The sequence below is a fragment of the Saccopteryx leptura genome, chromosome 12 (genome assembly GCF_036850995.1).
Source record: "Saccopteryx leptura isolate mSacLep1 chromosome 12, mSacLep1_pri_phased_curated, whole genome shotgun sequence".
Classification (NCBI taxonomy): domain Eukaryota; kingdom Metazoa; phylum Chordata; class Mammalia; order Chiroptera; family Emballonuridae; genus Saccopteryx; species Saccopteryx leptura.
The window spans coordinates 40,343,429-40,363,795 of record NC_089514.1 but is presented as its reverse complement, the minus strand read 5'-3'; the positions used below and the strand labels follow the sequence as shown (position 1 = coordinate 40,363,795).

Here is a 20,367-nt window from a genome sequence, read left to right as displayed (position 1 = left end):
TATTTATATATTTTTAAAAGATTTTATTTATTCATTGGAGAGAGAGAGAGAGAGAGAGAGAAGGGGGGAGGAGCAGGAAGCATCAACTCCCATATGTGCCTTGACCAGGCAATCCCAGGGTTTTGAACCGGCAATCTCAATGTTTTCAGGTTGACGCTTTATCCACTGCCCCACCACAGGTCAGGCTTATTTATATTCCTTACATATATTCATAACTTTTTTTTAGGTGAGAGGAGGGGAGATAATGAGGCACACATGAAACCTGACCAGGATCCACCCACTAACCCTGTCTTGAGCTGATGTTCAAGAACCAAGCAAGTTTTAGCGCCTGAGGCTGAGGCTCAGACCAACCGAGCTATCCTTAGTGCCCAGGGCCATACCCAAACTAATCAAGCCACTGGCTGCAGGAGGGGAAGAAGGAGAGAAAGAGAGAGAGAAAGGGGAGCAGGAGTGGGGGAGAAGCAAATGGTTGCTTCTCCTGTGTGCCCTGACTAGGTATCGAACCCAGGAAGTCCATACGCTGGGTTGACACTCTATCCACTGAGCCACTGGCCAGGGCCACGTAACAGTTTTAAATGATGGAAATATTCCTGCATATAGGATTCTATACTGTACTTATCTTCAACTAACCTGAAGTCTTGAGTCTATGCTGTTGGGCAATAGTGCTTGATGAATATCTTTAAACACAGATTATTTCCAATAGATTCTTTAGCCATGAGCAAAGGTATGTATATAACTTTTTAAAGCTCCTCATGCAGGAAAAATGCTTTCCAAGGTTTTGCAGTTTGCATTTCTACTAATTTGATATCTCTGTTTTAATCTAGTTGATTGGTGATCTAGATTATGAAAATCCAAGTAATCTAGCAGCTGGCAATAAATACACGGTGACAATCCAGGTGCAGGATGTTGCCCCTCCTTACTATAAAAGCAAGTATCATTTTGACTTATTTCATGAAGCATCTTCCTTGAGTAGCAATGATAAGACTGATAGGCAATACTCAGTATTGAACTAGGTCAGGGGTCAGGAACCATTTTGGCTGAGAGAGCCATAAATGCCACATATTTTAAAATGTAATTCCATGAGAGCCATACAACGACCTGTGTACATTACGCATTATCCAATAAAAAATTGGTGTTGTCCCAGAGGACAGCTGTGATTGGCTCCAGCCATCCACAACCATAAACATGAGCAGTAGGAAATGAATGAATTGTAATACATGAGAATGTTTTATATTTTTAACGTTATTATTTTTTTTATTAAAGATTTGTCTGCAAGCCAGATGGAGCCATCAAAAGAGCCACATCTGGCTCATAAGCCATAGGTTCCCGACCCCTGGACTAGGTATTTGTGTTAAAGATAAGATTTCAAAAACCCAAATGCTTGGGAATCAGCCCAGCTCTACCTACCCATCACTAAGCACATTTAGCTGGTCTCCAAGTCCTTTCTCTCTACCATCTCCTAAAATCTCAAGCTTCTGCTGCCTCCCCACCACCCTTGTTCCCACCTCGCCTCCACCCCCCACTTTTTTTTTTTTTTGTATTTTTTTTTTCTGAAGCTGGAAATGGGGAGAGACAGTCAGACAGACTCCCACATGCACCCGACCGGGATCCACCCGGCACGCCCACCAGGGGCGACGCTCCGCCCACCAGGGGGCGACACTCTGCCCTTCCAGGGCGTCGCTCTGTTGCGACCAGAGCCACTCTAGTGCCTGGGGCAGAGGCCAAGGAGCCATCCCCAGCGCCCGGGCCATCCCTGCTCCAATGGAGCCTTGGCTGTGGGAGGGGAAGAGAGAGACAGAGAGGAAGGAGAGGGGGAGGGGTGGATGTTGGGCAGATAAAATGTATTATGCTCACTTTGTTAAAGATAACACGAGGAGGCCTTCGCCCAGGTGATATTAATGTGTGTTGGGGTGGGCTAAAGGCAGGCAGAATCCTTGTAGCCTGGGGCTTGGTTGTGGGATTAAGCCTTTCCTACCCTTTTTGATGTGGGGCGGTACAATCCAATCGTGCCTCAGAGAAGTAACTTTGTATTAGAGACTTCCCTATTTTGTATATTGGATTAGCGGTTGTGAAGCTACAATATAAAATGGGGATGGAATGAGAGTTTGCGCTCTTGGTTCCTGAGGTTAGCATGAGAGAGCAGAGCCAGCAGCGGAAGGAGGCCACGTGGAGGAGGCCAGGAAAAGCAGCCAAGATAGCGGAGTGCTGAGTGAGATGCCAGTTTGTGTAGAGTTTGTATCTGGGATAAGGAAGGAGATGGGGAACTGAGGCGAATAAGGCTGGTGAGCTAGAAACCTTTGATTCTAGGAAACTCGGATAAGTCAGTGGCTTTGTGAGCACTGAATGTGAGTGGGTTTGGGAGCCCAGTGTGTATTTTTACTTGCCCGCCGGGTGCAAGCTAGAATTAAAGAAAATGGCCTATCAGTTTTTGGCTCCATTGTTTCTTTACCGACTGTCCGAATCCAATGTGAACCTGCATGGGCTGGGCTGCTCTGATGGTAGCCTTGGCCCTGGCCTTGGCTTCGGCTTTACAGTGGAGAAGCAGATGGGCGCCTCCCCTGTGTGCCCCGGCTGGGATTTGAACCTGGGACTTCTGCACGCCAGGCCGACGCTCTACCACTGAGCCAACCGGCCAGGGCCCCCACTAGTACTGCTTTAATGCAGAGCCTCCTCTTTCTTGGCTGAGTTACAATATTGAGAGTCTTTAAGGATCTGTTTGACTTTAGTCTTGCCCCTTTCCAAAGCATCTTCCACATTTCTGACAGTGACTTTTAGGAAATGCAAATGTTACTGTATGGCCAGTGGCCACTGTCATTGTGTCCACACAGGTTCTCATTGGATTCAGGCAGACAGTAAAGAAACAATGGAGCCAAAAAATGGTGGGCTCCAATGTTCATTAAAGTCTGACAAGCTAACAGGCAGGGAAGACTGCTTCCCTCTCATTCAGAGCTCCCAAAGCCCTGACGCATTCTCTGGTTCCACAACCTCGAAAATCTTCTCTGGTTCCTCCAGCAATCAAAGGCCCCCACCAGTCTCAGTGGAGCTCCCAAAACCCCTCAGCTTCTGTTCCACATCCTGTTCCATATCTGCACTCCTCTTCCTGCAAAACCCAGGCTGGGGACAGAACCCTCCAGCAAACATTAGCAATACAATGGCCCCTCCCAAGCAGGAAGGTAATCCGCAATTTGCAATCTGCCGCCCTGAGGGCAAGCACCACGGCCTTTCACAAACACAGACGCTTCCCAGGCCAGTGCAAAATATAAGCAAGCAAACCTAAAAACACATTTCACAAATTTATTTGCCCAACAGTTACCATATTACTTCCTCACCTAAGGCCCTTGGGTATCTCCCCATAGCTGTCAAGTTCAAGTTCAAACTCTTTGGCTTGTCACACAAGAACTTTCATCATCTGGCTTCTGCCTAAGTCTCTAGCTTCAGCTTCAGTAGCTTGCTTCTAACCTTTTTTTCTAACTAGGTCAGTGGTCGGCAAACTCATTAGTCAACCGTGGCTACTAGCTTTACAGTCAACAGAGCTATAAAGCTAGTAGCCACGGCCACCATCACAGCGGCTTGGCCCATGCAGGTTCGCATGGAATTCGGACAGACGGTAATGGAACAATGGAGCTGAGAACTGGTGGGCCATTAGCTTTAATCCTAGCTTGTACCCAGCGGGCAAGAAATACACACATTGGGAAAACTTCCCTTTCCATTAAGGGCTCCCAAAGCCGCTGACTTATCTGAGTTTCCTAGAATCAAAGGTTTCTAGCCCACCAGCCTTATTCACCTCTGTTCCCCATCTCCTTCTTGTTAGAAACCATCGGAGTCCGAAAAGACCAGTGTAATGTTACACTCGCCGGGTAAAACAGACACTGGAGACGTTTGGAGAGTTTCAGACAAAGTTTTATGGCCAAGAGAAAAAAAGAACAAAACAAAGCAAAATTAACCTGCGCAGGGGTGGACCCTCAAGTGGTAGTCACAAGAGCCACACCGAGCGCCTACAATCTAGGGGTTTTTATAGCGTAGCAAGCAAGCAGTTCATACAGAAGCGAATTTGGCATTTAGCAATTGGCTCCTCCAAATCAAATTTTAGTCATGTGCCTTAGTAACCAGTCATACAGTTGAAAGCCCCCAGCTGGAAATGTCCCTATCTATCCCTTAGGATGTGGTCACATTAACTATCTTAGGAGTTTTTACGACTTCCTTATCTCAAGGACTTATCAGCTCCTAGTCATCCTGGGAGTCTAGCGACTTCCCTATCTCTAGGACTCATCTGTCTTATTCATCCTGGGAGTCTGGTCTCATCTATTCCGGGAATGTGCTGTACTTACTGGACCAGTTCTTTTTAAGTTATTTTACCAAGCCTATTAATGTATTTTATAGTTTTTATTCGAATGTCACATTTCCTCCTCTTCTTTGTCCTAGTTAAATCCTTAACTATAACGAAGATTCTTCGGCGTTGGTATGGCTGAGATAAAACTATTATTTTAACTGTTTCTATTCTTTCTGCCTTGCATTTTTCTTCTCTGTACTAACTTCTTACAACTTGCACAAACCTTCTGCAACTTACACAAATCTTCTGCAACTTACATAAACCTTCAACTTTTATGCACTTTCTTATCCAGAAATAACTGGCCTTCATAACAACTTGCTTTTCCTTTTCTTTTCAAAAGTACCTCTATACCTTATACCTTCTATTATCAAAACCATACAATTCCTTTCTAGTCAAAACTCTTGATTTTTTTTAAAAACCTTAACCTTCAGCAAAGACTAAGTTAGTACTAAGTAATCCTCTTTTAAAGATTGCTTTTTTTGGAGGTGTCCTATTGGACACATGACTAATATTCATAGGTTATTCTATAGTGGTAGCTATGAGCATATATATAATTTTCATTTACCTTATAGCTTCTCTCTCAGCCAAGGGACTTACACCCCCTTTCTGTATACTCATAGCAGTACATGCATCAAACCTTAAGATGACTTACTTGGCTTTCCTTTACCTTAGTTTCCCTCCCTCCCTAAAGTCTCCATGCGTGGACCAGTTAACTTCTGGTTTGTGGCTGAAGCAGGGCATGCTGTCCTTCTCAGGGTCAGCTTACAAGGGTTGGCAGGGTCAGTCTTCGCTGTCCACAAAGGTGTCTCTGCTGGGACTGCAAGCTTCAGCCGGCTGCGGTGGACCCAGGCGGGTATGCCTTCTACCTTGGCAGTAGTGGGGGTGCTCAGGATCATGGTGTGTGGACCCGTCTACGTGGGAGTCAGTCCTTGGGTGATGTACTGCTAGAAGTGCCTCTTGGACAGTCTTATTTGGGATACCATTGTCCTGGCTCCGGTGGAGTTGGCAGTGGAAGTCCTTTGAGTTGGTCCTTCTGCTGGTGTCTAAGCGCCCGTACTTCTGCACGTATTAGTTGTAATGCCTGTAAGGACTTTAGAAAACTTTGATTAGAACCCTTAATTTCTTCCCTTGTTATTTGTGGAACCAAAGGAGTTGGTTGCCCATACATTAACTCATAAGGAGTCTATTTTCCTGTATAAGGTGTATTTCGAACCCTATATAATGCAAAAGGGAGTAGCTCTACCCAATTTTCGCCAGTCTCCTCTCTTAACTTAATTATAGTCTCTTTAAGGGTCCTATTCATCCTCTCGACTTGCCCTGAACTTTGAGGCCAATAAATGCAGTGTAATTTCCAATTGATCCCTAATCTTTTTGCCAATTCCTGTGATATTTTGGACACAAAAGCAGGTCCATTATCTGACCCTACAGCAATGGGAATGCCATATCGTGGAATGATTTCTCTTAAAAGTATTTTACAAACTGTTGAAGCAGTTTCTCCTTTTGTAGGAAAAGCCTCAGTCCATCCAGTAAAGGTGTCTATTAGAACAAGCAAATATTTGTAGCCTAATTTCCCTGGAGTCATTTCGGTAAAGTCTACTTCCCACAGTTCTCCAGGAGCTTTTCCTCGGTGCCTGATGAGAGGAGGTAATTTCTTATTGACAGCATTTACTTTGGCGCAGGCCTGACACCTAGACACAACAGAGTGTATGATATCTCTGATTTCCGCTCCCTCATAATATTTTCTTACTAGATGTTCTAGTTTTTGTTGTCCTAAGTGGGAGCTGCTATGTATTTCTTGAATTATTTGTCTTAACACTCCTTGTGGTAGGTATATTCTGCTGTCTGGTAATTCTATCCATCCCTGTTTACTTTTCTTACCCCCTAGTTGCTTACCTTTCTCTTCTTCTTTTGGCTCATACCTCGGTTCTATTTGTAAAGTAGGGGGTGGGATGAGTAGCAGTTGGTTAGTGTGTTCCTCCTCTTCTGCTGCATTCCGTGCCGCTCGATCAGCAAAGTGGTTTCCTTTTACTATAGGGGAATCCCCCTTTTGATGTCCTTTGCAATGTATTATTGCCACCTTTTTAGGCAACCAAATGGCTTCTAATAGAGCTAAAATTTCATCCTTATTTTTAATTTCTTTTCCTGCAGTTGTCAACAACCCACGCTCCCGGTAGATGGCGCCATGTACATGGGCAGTGGCAAAGGCATATCTACTGTCTGTATAGATGTTGGCACTTTTCCCTTCAGCAATTCTAAGGGCCTGTGTGAGTCCAATAAGCTCAGCCCGTTGTGCAGATGTGCCTTTAGGCAGTGCCTTTTTCCATAACACAGTATCTTATGTGGTCACCGCAGTTCCAGCATACCTTTGCCCATCCCGAACATAGCTACTTCCATCTGTAAACAGAGTTAAATCTGCCTTCTCATAGGCCTGATCCCGTAGATCTGGTCTGGCTCCTGTAATGGTATCTAATATTTGTCTACAGTCATGGATCACCGATGAGTCTGGCAACGGGAGCAATGTAGCAGGATTCAAGGCCGTTGTTTTAAAAAATTGTATTGCAGGGGGGTTCAGCAACTGTGCCTGATACTGTGTTAGTCGGGCATTCGAGATCCACCTATCCGGTGGAGCCCGCAGCACTTGTTCTAAATAGTGCTCTCCAATGACCTGAATGTCTTGACCCAGAGTCAGTTTACTGGCCTCCTTAAGAAGGATGGAGGTAGCAGCAAGTGCTCTCAAACAATTGGGCCATCCTGATGACACAGGATCTAGTCTTCTGGACAGATAGGCTATTGGTCTTTTCCAAGGTCCTAGTTCTTGACAGAGGACCCCTAGAGCAATGCCCTTCTTCTCAGTCACAAATAGTTGAAAAGACTTAGACAAGTCTGGCAGGGTTAATGCCGGGGCTGCAACTAGGGCCTCCTTAAGTTTTTGAAAAGACTCTCGTGCCTCCTCTGTCCATACAAATTGTTCCTCTTTTCCCCGTGTTAACTCATGCAAAGGTTTGGCCAGCTCTGCAAATCCCAGTATCCAAAGTCTGCAATATCCCACGGCACCTAAAAATTCTCGTACTTGTCTTTTACTTACAGGCTCAGGAATCTGTAATATAGTCTGAATTCTTTGGCTAGACAAACTACGTTGTCCTCCCCTCAAGTCATACCCCAAGTAACTCACGGTTTGGGTGACAATTTGGGCCTTCTTAGCAGATACTCGATAGCCCATCCGTTGCAATTCTTGGAGTAGTTCTAACGTAGCTTCTTGGCAACTCTCTTGGTTTGGGGCTGCGATAAGGAGATCGTCCACATACTGCAGCAGCACAATTGAAGAGTGGCCGGCTCGAAACTCCTGTAAGTCTTTGCACAAAGCCTCATTAAATATGGTTGGGGAATTCTTAAAACCCTGAGGGAGCCTGGTCCAAGTGTATTGGCCTGAAAGTCCATTCTCAGGATCATTCCACTCAAAGGCAAACATTTCCTGACTTTGCTTTGCTAATGGAATGCAAAAGAAGGCATCTTTCAAATCCAATACTGAATAGAAAACATGAGTCGGTGGCAATGAACTTAATAGGGTATAGGGGTTTGGCACAGTAGGATGTATGGTCTCTACCCGAGCATTCACTTCACGCAGGTCCTGCACTGGGCGATAGTCCTGAGTTCCAGGTTTTTGTACTGGCAGTAGAGGAGTGTTCCAGGCAGATTGGCATTCCCGGAGAATCCCAGCTTCTAATAAGCGCCTCAAGTGCTGTGCTATACCCTGTTTAGCCCGAGCAGGCACAGGATACTGTCTGATGCGTACTGGGCTGGCATCGCTCCGCAACAGCACTACTACAGGCGGCTGATGTACTGCCAATCCCGGAGGATTGTTTTCTGCCCAAACTCCAGGAACCTGCTGCTTTACTTCCTCGGGGATGCCCGTAAACCCGCTCTTACCTTCCGGGAGGGAGGCAATCAGGTATTCTTCTGATATTGGCACAGTCACTAATACCTTGCCTTCTGCATTCTTCTCCTGGTTGAAGGTTATTGTTGCTTGAAATTTTTGCAACAAATCTCGTCCCAACAGCGGGTAAGGGCAGTCTGGAATAATCAGGAATGAATGAGTAATAGTCCCTCGGGCCAGGTCTGTAATCCATGCAGTGGCTCGAGGATATGAGACAGCTTTTCCAGTGACCCCTATTACCTTTGTGGATTCCTTTTGTAATGTCCCAAGTGGTCTCTTTAGGACAGAATAAGTGGCCCCCGTGTCAACTAGGAAGGTAGTTGGTTTCCCTTCAATTGACAGTGTGACCATAGGCTCCTGGGGGCCAACAGAAATGGAGCCTTGTTCCTGATTTACGGCCTGTAGCTTAGGGCAATCCTTCTTCTAATGACCTTTCTCTTTGCAATAAGCACACTGGTCTTTATCTAGTTGCTTCTGCGGGAAAGTTCCCTTCTTTCCCTTAAGGGCTGCTGTTTCCCTTTTGGTCCTTTTGATTGCTGTGCCAAGAGTAGTTTTACAGCTGTTCTCCCTAACTCAGGGTCATCACGATTGACAAAGACTCTCTGTGCTATTTCTAATAATTCACTCCTATTCTTTCCCTCAAATCCTTCTATTTTCTGGAGCTTCTTTCTAATGTCTGGGGCTGCCTGAGTGACGAAGGTTATGTTTATTAGCTTGCGATTTTCCTCTGCCTCAGGGTCAATAGGGGTATAAACCCTGTAGGCCTCCATTAGCCGCTCTAAATATGCAGCAGGGGACTCATCCTTCCCCTGAGTTACCTCACCTACCTTACTAAAGTTGGTTGGTTTCTTAGCAGCTGCCCTTATTCCCCTTAATAGAGCCTGGTGATATTGGGTAAGCGATTCCCTATCCCTGACATTGTTTGGATCCCAACTGGGGGGGCTCCTGGGGAGCGTCCTCTCTAGTTCCCTTTCAGTGCCCCCCCTCTTCCCTAAATACTTTTTCAGCTTCTTGGCTGATGCGGGTTCTTTCTTCCGTTGTGAACAAAGTGTGCAAAAGCTGCTGGCAATCATCCCAAGTTGGTTGATGGGTCCTGAAAACAGTCTCAAGCAAAGAAATTAACCCCTGAGGTTTCTCTGAAAATGACGGGGTCTGATGTTTCCAATTATAAATGTCACTAGTAGAAAAAGGAATATAAATCATTTGGGACAGTGCATGTGGTCCTTCATCTAGTGGGGGCAACACCTCCCTAAGAGGTAACATTGGGGCACCTTCAGCAAAGGAAGGTTGAGCATAAGGGGTCCCCCCCCCCGGTGTGGGGAGGACTCTGGACATTCTCGGGCACAGTTGAATCTGGCTCCCTGGGCTTCTGATAAGGAGGAGGATAATTTACAGGGTCTACTATATCCTCAGTAACATCAGAAAGGACCGGATACGATTTGGGAGGCTTCTTTCAGGTGCAGGTGGAGCGGAGGGAGGGCGAGGCTTAATGTCCGCAGCGCTCACACAAATAGCTCTCTTAACCTTTTGATTTGCTTTTATGCACCTCTTAATGTACCCAGGTTTGTCTGTAGCTACATCTATCCAAACATCTATATACACATATTGATCTGAGTGAGGCACCTGATATATAATGGCCCTTACTGCAAAAACTATGGGCAGATCAAAGGTTCCCTCAGATGGCCATCCAACCTTAAGAGATGGCCACTCCACTTGGCTTAAGGTCCGGAGAGTTTCTCGATCGGGTGGAGGTCCCCCATAACCCTGAGCTCTCTTCTGAAAATCAGAGAAGTTACTTAAAATGCAATCAAGGGGGGATTTAAGAGTAGATTCTTGCTGTCCCATCTCGTGGTACTTGTTCTTCTCAGCCAGGTATGCTTCTAGTCCTACAAAGACAACACACAGGATTCCCCACCCTATAAGCAGGGTGATCCAGATAGACGAGCGTTGATCACACTGTACTGGCAAACAAATTAATACCAAACACAACAGTGCAGCAAATCCCAGGAGGGCAATACACAAAATTTCCCACACAATCATTCAGGCTAAACAAACAACCAGACAGCAGCGCGGCGCGGCGCGAGTGAGCTCACTACTTTGAAACGATCGATCGATTTCAGACAGAAACAGAAACCTCGGCCGGCAGCGTCCTGCCCTTTGGCCCGAGTGTCTGGGTGGGTCACTGACAGCGTCCTGTCTGCCACCACAGACTGTAAGTGCTCCGGAGCCAGATTACAAAAACAAGAAATTCTACAACAAAATACTCACCAGCTCAAACAGCTGTTCCGCCTGTCCCCAGTCAAGATTCCCGTAATGGGCAATCCCGGACGAGCCCCCATAAAATGTTACACTCGCCGGGTAAAACAGACACTGGAGACGTTTGGAGAGTTTCAGACAAAGTTTTATGGCCAAGAGAAAAAAAGAACAAAACAAAGCAAAATTAACCTGCGCAGGGGTGGACCCTCAAGTGGTAGTCACAAGAGCCACACCGAGCGCCTACAATCTAGGGGTTTTTATAGCGTAGCAAGCAAGCAGTTCATACAGAAGCGAATTTGGCATTTAGCAATTGGCTCCTCCAAATCAAATTTTAGTCATGTGCCTTAGTAACCAGTCATACAGTTGAAAGCCCCCAGCTGGAAATGTCCCTATCTATCCCTTAGGATGTGGTCACATTAACTATCTTAGGAGTTTTTACGACTTCCTTATCTCAAGGACTTATCAGCTCCTAGTCATCCTGGGAGTCTAGCGACTTCCCTATCTCTAGGACTCATCTGTCTTATTCATCCTGGGAGTCTGGTCTCATCTATTCCGGGAATGTGCTGTACTTACTGGACCAGTTCTTTTTAAGTTATTTTACCAAGCCTATTAATGTATTTTATAGTTTTTATTCGAATGTCACATGTAACAGGCTTTATTGAAAGGAAAAAAGGAACCCTGCCAGGCTGACTCATAAGGAAGAGTCACAGCCTGGGACTGGGTTTTAAGGGTTTTGGGGAGGGGGATAGGAAAGGCCGTGGAGCATTTAGCCTATTGGCTGCTGGACCAACAATGCTCTTTTATGGAAGTTTGCCAAGACTTCTCGGCTTGTGACGTCAGACATTCCTTTGCAGCTGGTCATCTGTCACAAGCCCTGAGACAGATTTACTGACAGGGTTAAAGAAATGAAACCTAAGACTTCTCTCTGCACAAACTTTGCACAAACTGGCTTCTCACTCAGCACTCCACCATCTTGGCTGCTTCTCCTGGCCTCCTCCATGTGGCCTTTCTCTGTTCTCCTCTCTAATGCTAATCTCAGGAACTGAGAGAGCAAGCTCCAGGTCTGCCCCATTTTATAATGTAGAAATCAAAACCTTTAATCCAATATACAAACAAACAAGGAAGTCTCTGATACAAAGTCACTTAGGGTGGGAAAGGCTTAATCTTAAAACTAAGCCTTAGGCTATAACGATCCTGCCTGCTTACAGCCTGTCCCCCACACCCAATGCAAACTATAAGCGAGCAAACATATATATCATATTTACAAACTTATTTGACCAACAAGAGCCAAATATCAACAATACAACGATTGAAATTTCTTTTGAGAGCCAAATTTTTAAAACTTAAACTGTATAGGTAGGTACATTCCTTATCAAGGTAGCGCCCACACGTGGTATTTTGTGGAAGAGCCACACTCAAGGGGCCAAAGAGCCGCATGTGGCTCGTGAGCCATGGTTTACTGACCCCTGAACTAGGCCAAACAGCTGGCAACTTTTCTGAGTGAATCGTGTAGTTTTTTATACCTTGATATCCACGCACATGCCTAGAATCACATGCCCACACTCTGCCTACCCTCATTTGTCTAGCTCTAATTATCTTTGGGAGGCTCGGCTTGGGCTTCCTCAAGCTTCCACAGTGACCTCTACAAGTGTTTATCAGAAGGTAGCTGCCCTAAGCATCGGGAAGGCAGGAACTGCCGGGTCTTAATCACCTTGTGTCCGCAATACTGTGCACAAAACCTGTTACACGGAAGATGCTTTAAAAATGTTTAACAAGTGAATGAAAATAGAATATTGTGATTTAAATTTTCCTATTTTTGTTTTTAGAAAACATCTACATTTATGTCCTAACAAGCCCAGAAAATGAGTTTCCTCTTGTCTTTAATCAACCATCCTACGTATTTGAGGTATCAGAAATCAGCCCAGGTAAGTAATAGATGAGAAACAGGCCACAGTGCTCTTGACAGACTCTTGTCCAGATACTCATTCAGGGGGTGGGGTGGGGGAGCTCCCTGCTGAGGCCCTGGGTATGGCTGTGCACCTTGATTCACAATTTATGAGATTTATGGCTAAACCATGTCTAGTGTGTCTCTTACTCTTGTAAATTATCCTTGTCACTGAGGCGCCCTTCAGCGAACTCTAGATTCTGAAAACTGTTGACTAAACTAAATATCTCTGAACCCCCTGACTGCTTCCTTGTCTGCGTGTCTGATTCCCCCAATCCTCCCTTGTTGTAGCCAAAGTTTTCCCTTGGTTTCCACTGGGATTTTTATTTGGCTCATTCAGAGAATTGAAGCTTAAAAATAGAGAAGAGGTTTCCCATTTGTAGAGTTCCTTCATTTAAAAACAAAATAAAGAATTTTCTCTCTCTTAATAGGATTGACTGGAGGCTTCTCTTTTGCCCTTGACAACACCTGGAATTCTACAGTCTCTTCCTTTAAAGGAAGGATTTCCACTTCCAGTGTCAATTTCTCCATCTCTTCCAGTTCAAAGTCTGCTCCTGTTAACTCCTTATAATCAGACTTCACAACTTTTTATCCTTTTATCATGGATATTGCTATATTTAAAACAAAAACACTCCTAAAATAATCTCCTATCCATTTTATTTTTTCTTTCTGATGGTCTCCATTTCCTGACATTAAGCGTTTTGTTTTGTTTTTGTTTTTAATTAAGTGAGAGGTGGGGAGGCAGAGAGGCAGACTTCTACATGTACCCTGACCAGGATCCACCTGGCAAGCCCCCTACAGGCCGATGCTCTGCTCATCTGGAGCCGCAGCTCTGTTGCTCGGCAGCCCAGCTATTTCAGCGCCTGAGGCAAGGCCATGGAGCCATCCTCAGCACCCAAATTGCTCGAACCATTCAAGCCATGGCTGACGGGAGGAGAGGAGAGAGAGAGAAAGAAAGAGAAAGAGAGAGAAGGGGAGGGGAGGGGAACGGGTGGAGAAGCATATAGTTGCTTCTCCTGGGTGCCCTGACTAGGGATCGAACCCAGGACTTACACATGCTGGGCTGATGCTCTACTGCTGAACCAACTGGCCAGGGCCTCCTGACATTAAGTTTTAATCAAAACACAAAAGAAGATTTTAAAGGAAATGCTTTTAATTCTTTATCCCTTACCCAATTGTTGGTCAAATAAGTTTGTAAAATATGATTTTTATGTTTGCTTGCTTACAGTTTGCATTGGGACTGGGCAGTGCCAGTTATATGTGATCTGTGAAATTGCAAATTACCTTCCTGCTTAGGAAGGGCCATTGTTTTGCTAATGTTTGCTGGAGGGGAGGTTTTCACACCAGAAAGTTTTGAAAAGAGCAGAGGAGGAGAAGAGGCAAAAAGAAGCCATGTTTGCAGAGTGAGAGCAGAGAACATGCAGAGCACTGAGAGAGAAGCCATGTTGGCAGAGTGAGAGCAGAGGGAATGCAGAGCGCTGAGAGAGAAGCCATGTTTGCAGAGTGAGAGCAGAGAACATGCAGAGCACTGAGAGAGAAGCCATGTTGGCAGGGAAAGAGAAGGTGTGCAGATGGGGAACCAGAGCTGAGGGGCTTTTGTGAGCTCCACTGAGACTGGTGGGGCCTTTGATTCTAGGAGAAACTGGAGAAGATTCTCCTGGTTGTGGAACCGGATAATGTGTCAGGGCTTTAGGAGCTCTGAATGAGTGAAAGGGAAGTGCTTTCCCTGTGTGGTGCTCCTCAGCTAGTGCGAGACTTTAATAAAGGAACGGCCCACCATTTTTGGGCTCCACTGTTTCTTTATCATCTGTCCAAATCCAATGGGAACCTGCATGTGAATGGTCACACTGACTGCAACCACTGGCCCTACACCAGTGCAATAAGAATGGGTTTTTTAAATAAATTTAAAGATCTTCCTATAGTTATTGACCACCTACTTTGAGTCAAGCACTTAGTTAGTGCTGGTATGTAATGGAATGAGAGAAAGTTTCCGCCCTCGAGAGTATTTTATGAAAAAGGACTTCCACAAAACAAGCAAGCCAGAACTCCAGCAGTCCCATCAACAAGATTCGCAAAATAAACAAAATGCAACAGTATTTAAAAGTCTATACTCTGTAATATAATGTCTAATCACTGGGGCATACACCTAAAACTAATATAATACTGTATGTCAAATAATTGAAAAATAAAAAGTGATTAATTAAAAAAATCTATAGTGTGTAATCCCCAGTTGCTAAACTCTTAAAAATTATTTGTTTTCATCTCATGTATAAGAGCAATTATGCTCACTATAGAAAATGTGAAAGATACCAAAGACTTTCAGAAAACACTGCTGCAAAGATGTGTGTGTGAGGGTGTTCTCTGAAGTGTTGCTTATGATAGCACAGGGGTCGGGAGCCTACGGCTCACGAGCCAGATGTAGCTCTTTTGATGGCTGTATCTGGCTCGCAGACAAATCTTTAATAAAAAAAATAATAATAATGTTAAAAATATAAAACATTCTCATGTATTACAACCCATTTCCTACTGCTTATATTCATGGTTGCGGGTGGCTGGAGCCAATCACAGCTGTCCTCCAGAACAACACCAAATTTTTATTGGATAATGCGTAATGTACATAGGTCGTTGTATGGCTCTCATGGAATTACATTTTAAAATATGTGCCGTTTATGGCTTTCTCAGCGAAAAAGGTTCCCGACCCCTGTGATAGCACAATGATTGGGATCACTGGAATCTATATAAAGGTATGAACTATCTTTTACACCTCACAGTACAGCTTGGATCATTGGACCAGTGACCTACTGAGTGTTCATTAGCATAATTTGAATTTGATAGAACTGAAGATATGAAACATACAGAGTTCAAACAGTAAAGGAGCTTCTGAAAGCCTTTCTGCCCAGGGCAGTGAGAACATCTGCTCCTGGATCCTCCCCAAAGCAGGACTAATCTCAGACACTTTGTTCTTCCAGCCAGAGTCAAGATTGGCCAGGTGCAAGCCACTGACAGAGACTTCCCCCAGAGCAGTGTTGTGTACTCCATCTCCACCGGAGGGGCTGGCCTCCAGTTCCCAAACATATTTTGGATTAATCCCCAAACAGGAGAACTCCAGCTGGTGACTAAAGTGGACTACGAAACAACTCCTAACTATATTCTCAGAATCCAGGCCACCAACAATGAGGACACAAACTCAGTCACTGTGAGTGAGTCTGTTTTGATGTGTTCACACCAGTCCAAATGGCTGACTCAGGGTCTCTCTGCACCCTCCAGGTGTGGCTGTAGTAATGAAAAGTCTTGATAGGGCACTATGTCCAGATGTGACAGGAAATGACTAATGGTGTCCAGAACAGCACAATTGTATATATAGAGCAGGATCAAAGAAATAAAGATTGACACCCCAGTGTGAGAAACACTGAGATTGGTGGCCGCTCTGTGGGACAGGGGTCCTCTCATTGCCTTTCAATTTCCCTGTGCTTTCACAGTGGGCTGGCAGTGAGCTGCAGGTGGCCAGAAGTAGGATGTGGTCTTATAGCTGTGCAATTCCTCCCCCCACCCCACTAACTTTGGTGCGTTCCTACCCTAGCCCCATCACACCAGATGGGGTAAACCTTAAAATGATGTGGTTTGAATGGGGCTATACTGCTTCCCAACCTTTGACATTGAGAATCTGTCTAAATGTGAATTCTGAATCGGCAAGTCTGAGTAGGGCCTAACAATCTGCATTCCTAACACTTCTAAGTGGCGCCGATGTACCTAGTCCAGGCCTGCACTTTGAGTAACACGGTTTAACAGGTCTGTGCTGTGAGTGGTTAGTATTATCTAAGGGTAATACTGAAGGTCACAAGGACAGAACTATTTCTTGTTCTTTTCCATTAGTAAAGTGAAAAAGTACAGGGCAGAATGAACTCTCAGCTCGTGGCAGGCAGCCCCGTGTGATAGAGAGGATGAGTGGTTCAGATCAGGAGACGCAGTTCATTCCTCAGCTTTGATCCCAGTTTTCAGTGGCATCTGAGCCATGCTTATCTTTGTGTCCCAAATTCTCGATCTTGACTAGACCAGTTTCTCTCATGACTTACTTTGAATTAACGGGATGATGGTTTTAACGATGCGTGAGGCTCGGCATTGCCTGCTAAGGAAGAAATGTGCTAAGTTGGAGATAATTGTAGTGTTTGTTAGGCCAGCTTTTTGAGAAAAATGAATGGACTCCACTTTGGAAGCTAATTAGAGTGAACATTTCAATTTATTCCTGGACTCAGAAATTGCTGAAATTCCCAAATTTCAAAGGTAGAATAAATACGACTCAGAATTCATAAGCTTTTAGAAAGGCTGATGATCACATAAGTCCCTTTCAGGGCTGACAGTCTATGATCTGTGCTGGCAGGCATCCCAGTCCATATTCCCATTCACCAGGCATAAAAGACGCCGATGAGAGAGCCCAGGCTGGCCCTGCTGTGGCAGGTGAGCGCCACCACTTAGTGCATTGCAACAGCCCAGGTTACAGATGAGCTCCAGCTTAGCCAGGTCTTCTCGTTCCATTTCAGCGGTTCTCTACTCTGGCTGCATATTAGAATCAGCCGGGGCACCTTAAAAAAAAAGTTCCCAGGACCCGCCCTGCAGAGAGTCCAATTCATTTGGTCTGGAGTGGGCCTAAGAAAGTGGAGCCAGGGCTAAGAACCATTGCTCTATATTCCAAAGCGAAAGATGCAACTTCTAGTTCATAAGAGCACTGAGCAAGGAAGTACAGAAGGTCACTGTAAATCCATAACTGGTACTGGAAAAACAATTCAGCATTGTCTGGGGATGAACCCCACATGTCTAGGTGTCTGTACATGGGCTTTGTGAATATATACATATATTATGCACATGTGGGCACACACACACAGACACACAACATAGGGCTTAGAGTAGGACAGACTAGCATGCAAATCCCAGTTCTGGCTTTCACCAGCTGAATGGCCTTAGTCAATTACCTCATCTCTCTAAGCCTCAGTTTCTTCATCTGTAAAGTAGGAATGATCATATTAACTATCTCAGGAAAGGTTAAATGAGTTAAACCACAAAAGTACAGGGCCCAGGGCCTGGCACACAGTAAGCATTCAGTGAGTTTTAGCTACTAACAATGGCCACCTTCTTGCTGTTCTAGGTAACTGTTAACATCCTGGAAAAAAATGATGAAAAGCCAATTTGTATCCCAAACTCTTATTTCCTGGCCATCCCAGTAGATCTGAAAGTTGGTACAAATATTCAAAATTTCAAGCTGATGTGTACTGATCGGGATTCTAGCCCCAGGTCTTTTCGTTACTCCATTGGCCCAGGTATGGTAACTGATGTGGACATTCCTGGCGTGGCTCTGGGGGTTGGAGGCCTTAGCCACTGGCCAGGGAGGATGGGGCTGGGGTCTGTGCTCACATGCTGATTTGAGCACAGTGTGTATGGGTGGGGATTGTGGGTGAGGAAAGCAGGATGAGGAATATAATGGTCCTAGATCCTCCCAGTACTCCTCTTGCCTTCCCCTTCTCACCTAACTCCACCCAGTTTCCCATACAAGGCTCCCCAGAGGCCCAAGGGAGGGTGTACCCTACTGATGGTCTCCCTCAAATTCCCAGAATATCATATGATTCATGAATCATATTAGTGTAGTTCAAAAATTTTTTTAGTCTAACTGCTCAAACTGCAAGCTCGTAGTGGGGGCAGGGAATCGCAGTCCTCTCTCTGGATAATAATAGATTAATAGATTAAATGCATTTTGAAATGTATCCTCAGGAATTCTCTTCTGCCTCATTCATTTTCTCTCTTTAAAAATATACCATTGTTGGGGGGGGGAGAGCACCCCTCAATGGAGATGAGACCAAAATAGCTCATTTAATGAAGTGCTGGGCCAGAGATTTAAACCCAAACAGGCAGAGCAATTCCAAGAGAAAGATTAAAAGCCCATCCTGGTTGCCTGCTAAGCCCTGGCGAGCGTGAACCCTGAATAGTAGGAAGCCTCTTGAGCAGGCTGTGCCACAAAACTGAGGGGCAGAGACTGCCTCAGACTGCCGTTGCCGACAATAGAAATAATCCATGTTGGCCCTGGCTGGTTGGCTCAGCGGTAGAGCGTCGGCCTAGCGTGCGGAGGACCCGGGTTCGATTCCCGGCCAGGGCACACAGGAGAAGCGCCCATTTGCTTCTCCACCCCTCCGCCGCGCTTTCCTCTCTGTCTCTCTCTTCCCCTCCTGCAGCCAAGGCTCCATTGGAGCAAAGATGGCCCGGGCGCTGGGGATGGCTCTGTGGCCTCTGCCTCAGGCGCTGGAGTGGCTCTGGTCGCAACATGGCGACGCCCAGGATGGGCAGAGCATCGCCCCCTGGTGGGCAGAGTGTCGCCCCTGGTGGGCGTACCGGGTGGATCCCGGTCGGGCGCATGCGGGAGTCTGTCTGACTGTCTCTCCCTGTTTCCAGCTTCAGAAAAATGAAAGAAAAAAAAAAAAAAAAAGAAATAATCCATGTTGAGAAAGCCCCTCCTCCTCCCCAGCCTTTATGGAGCACATCGCTGCTAAGGGAGTAAAAACTTGCATCATCTCCTGCTCTACGTACTGGTTTTCACCTGATAATGAGTTTGGATCCACCAGAGGAATGAGCAAGAGCCGCTTGGGTGGGCGGCCTTCCTGCCTGGTTCCTGGGCTGTGAGCCCTGAGCCCGGACAGACTCCAGGGAAGGTGGGAACAGGGTAGATTCAGGAGGAACTGACCCTGCAGTTCCTTTGGGGAAAATGCCAGGTTCCATGAAAGGCATGAAGTGAACTTAGCCTATGGCTAAGGATGTGGCTTTCTCTGCCCTCTTGTGCCCACTTATTGGTCTGAGTGCAAGTTATACATGGTCACCAAATAATGGCTGCATGGTAAGGGTTGGCTACAGGGGCTGCACCAGAATTCATAGTCTCTCTGCCTGGTGCTCTGTGAGATGGTGGCCATCCTGGGACAAGTGTGCTGTTGTCCTTTTCTGCTGTTGCTCACTTTGCAGCCATCCTGGTTGTAAGCAAGAGTTTTTTATACTAATGAGATTCCAGGTGCTGTTAAGGACAATGTTGTAACCCAGGTGGATCGGGAAAAGTCTACACCAGAGGTGTGGGTGTTTGTGGAAAAGACTGGATACAAATTTTCTCTAAACCTTTATTTCTCACTCTCTTTTCTTCCGGTGCCCCAAACCCTTGTCTTGAACCTTATTCAGGCAACGTCAATAGTCATTTCACCTTCTCTCCCAATGCTGGGTCGAACGTCACGCGCCTGCTCCTCGCAACTCGCTTTGACTATGCGGGCGGGCTTGATAAGATATGGGACTACAAACTACTTGTCTTCATCACTGATGACAACTTGCTGTCCAGCAGGAAGAAAGCTGAAGCTCTGGTTGAAACAGGGACAGTGACACTGAGTATTAGCGTCATTCCTCACCCAACCACAATTGTCATCACAACTCCCAAGGTAAGGGTTTTGGGACCTAAACTTATCAGTTACAACCTTGTGATTAACATCATTGGAGCTCTTTGATCCAAGAGAAATGTGGATAGACTGAAAAGAGTTGAGGTGTTAGGATGTTGCCAGAACAGGCAACACTGGGCTACAGTGGAGTAGTTACTTGGTGGCAGACAGAGAACCCAGGTGAGACCTGAGACTTGTAGAACCATCAAAATTTCACCTTCTGGTAAATAAGGGTGTGCATTGGTGTAGAAACTTGTGATAGATCAGGCATGGCCAGTGGTGGTGCTTGTGGCACAGGTGACAGTTTTCATGACATGTGGCCAGTTGTTACAACCCCTTCTCTGCTCGCTTTTAAGAGCCATCGCAAGTCTACTTCTTTTGAAGAGTTATCATGCACCAATATGTACTCTACTCCCTGTCTTCACTCCATTAAAATTCATTCATTCAATCT

At 45.6% G+C, this 20,367-nt stretch overlaps 1 protein-coding gene across 1 annotated transcript in view; it reads left to right on the top strand.

Moving 5' to 3' along the window:
- CDHR3 (cadherin related family member 3) overlaps positions 1–20,367 on the top strand; it is a 257,056-nt gene that overhangs the window by 226,048 nt on the left and 10,641 nt on the right. Inside the window, exons 12-16 of the mRNA XM_066354381.1 lie at positions 825–927; positions 12,347–12,445; positions 15,435–15,661; positions 17,606–17,777; positions 19,669–19,919. Of these exons, the coding sequence (XP_066210478.1) occupies positions 825–927; positions 12,347–12,445; positions 15,435–15,661; positions 17,606–17,777; positions 19,669–19,919 (852 nt within the window). The remainder of the gene's footprint in view (positions 1–824; positions 928–12,346; positions 12,446–15,434; positions 15,662–17,605; positions 17,778–19,668; positions 19,920–20,367) is intronic.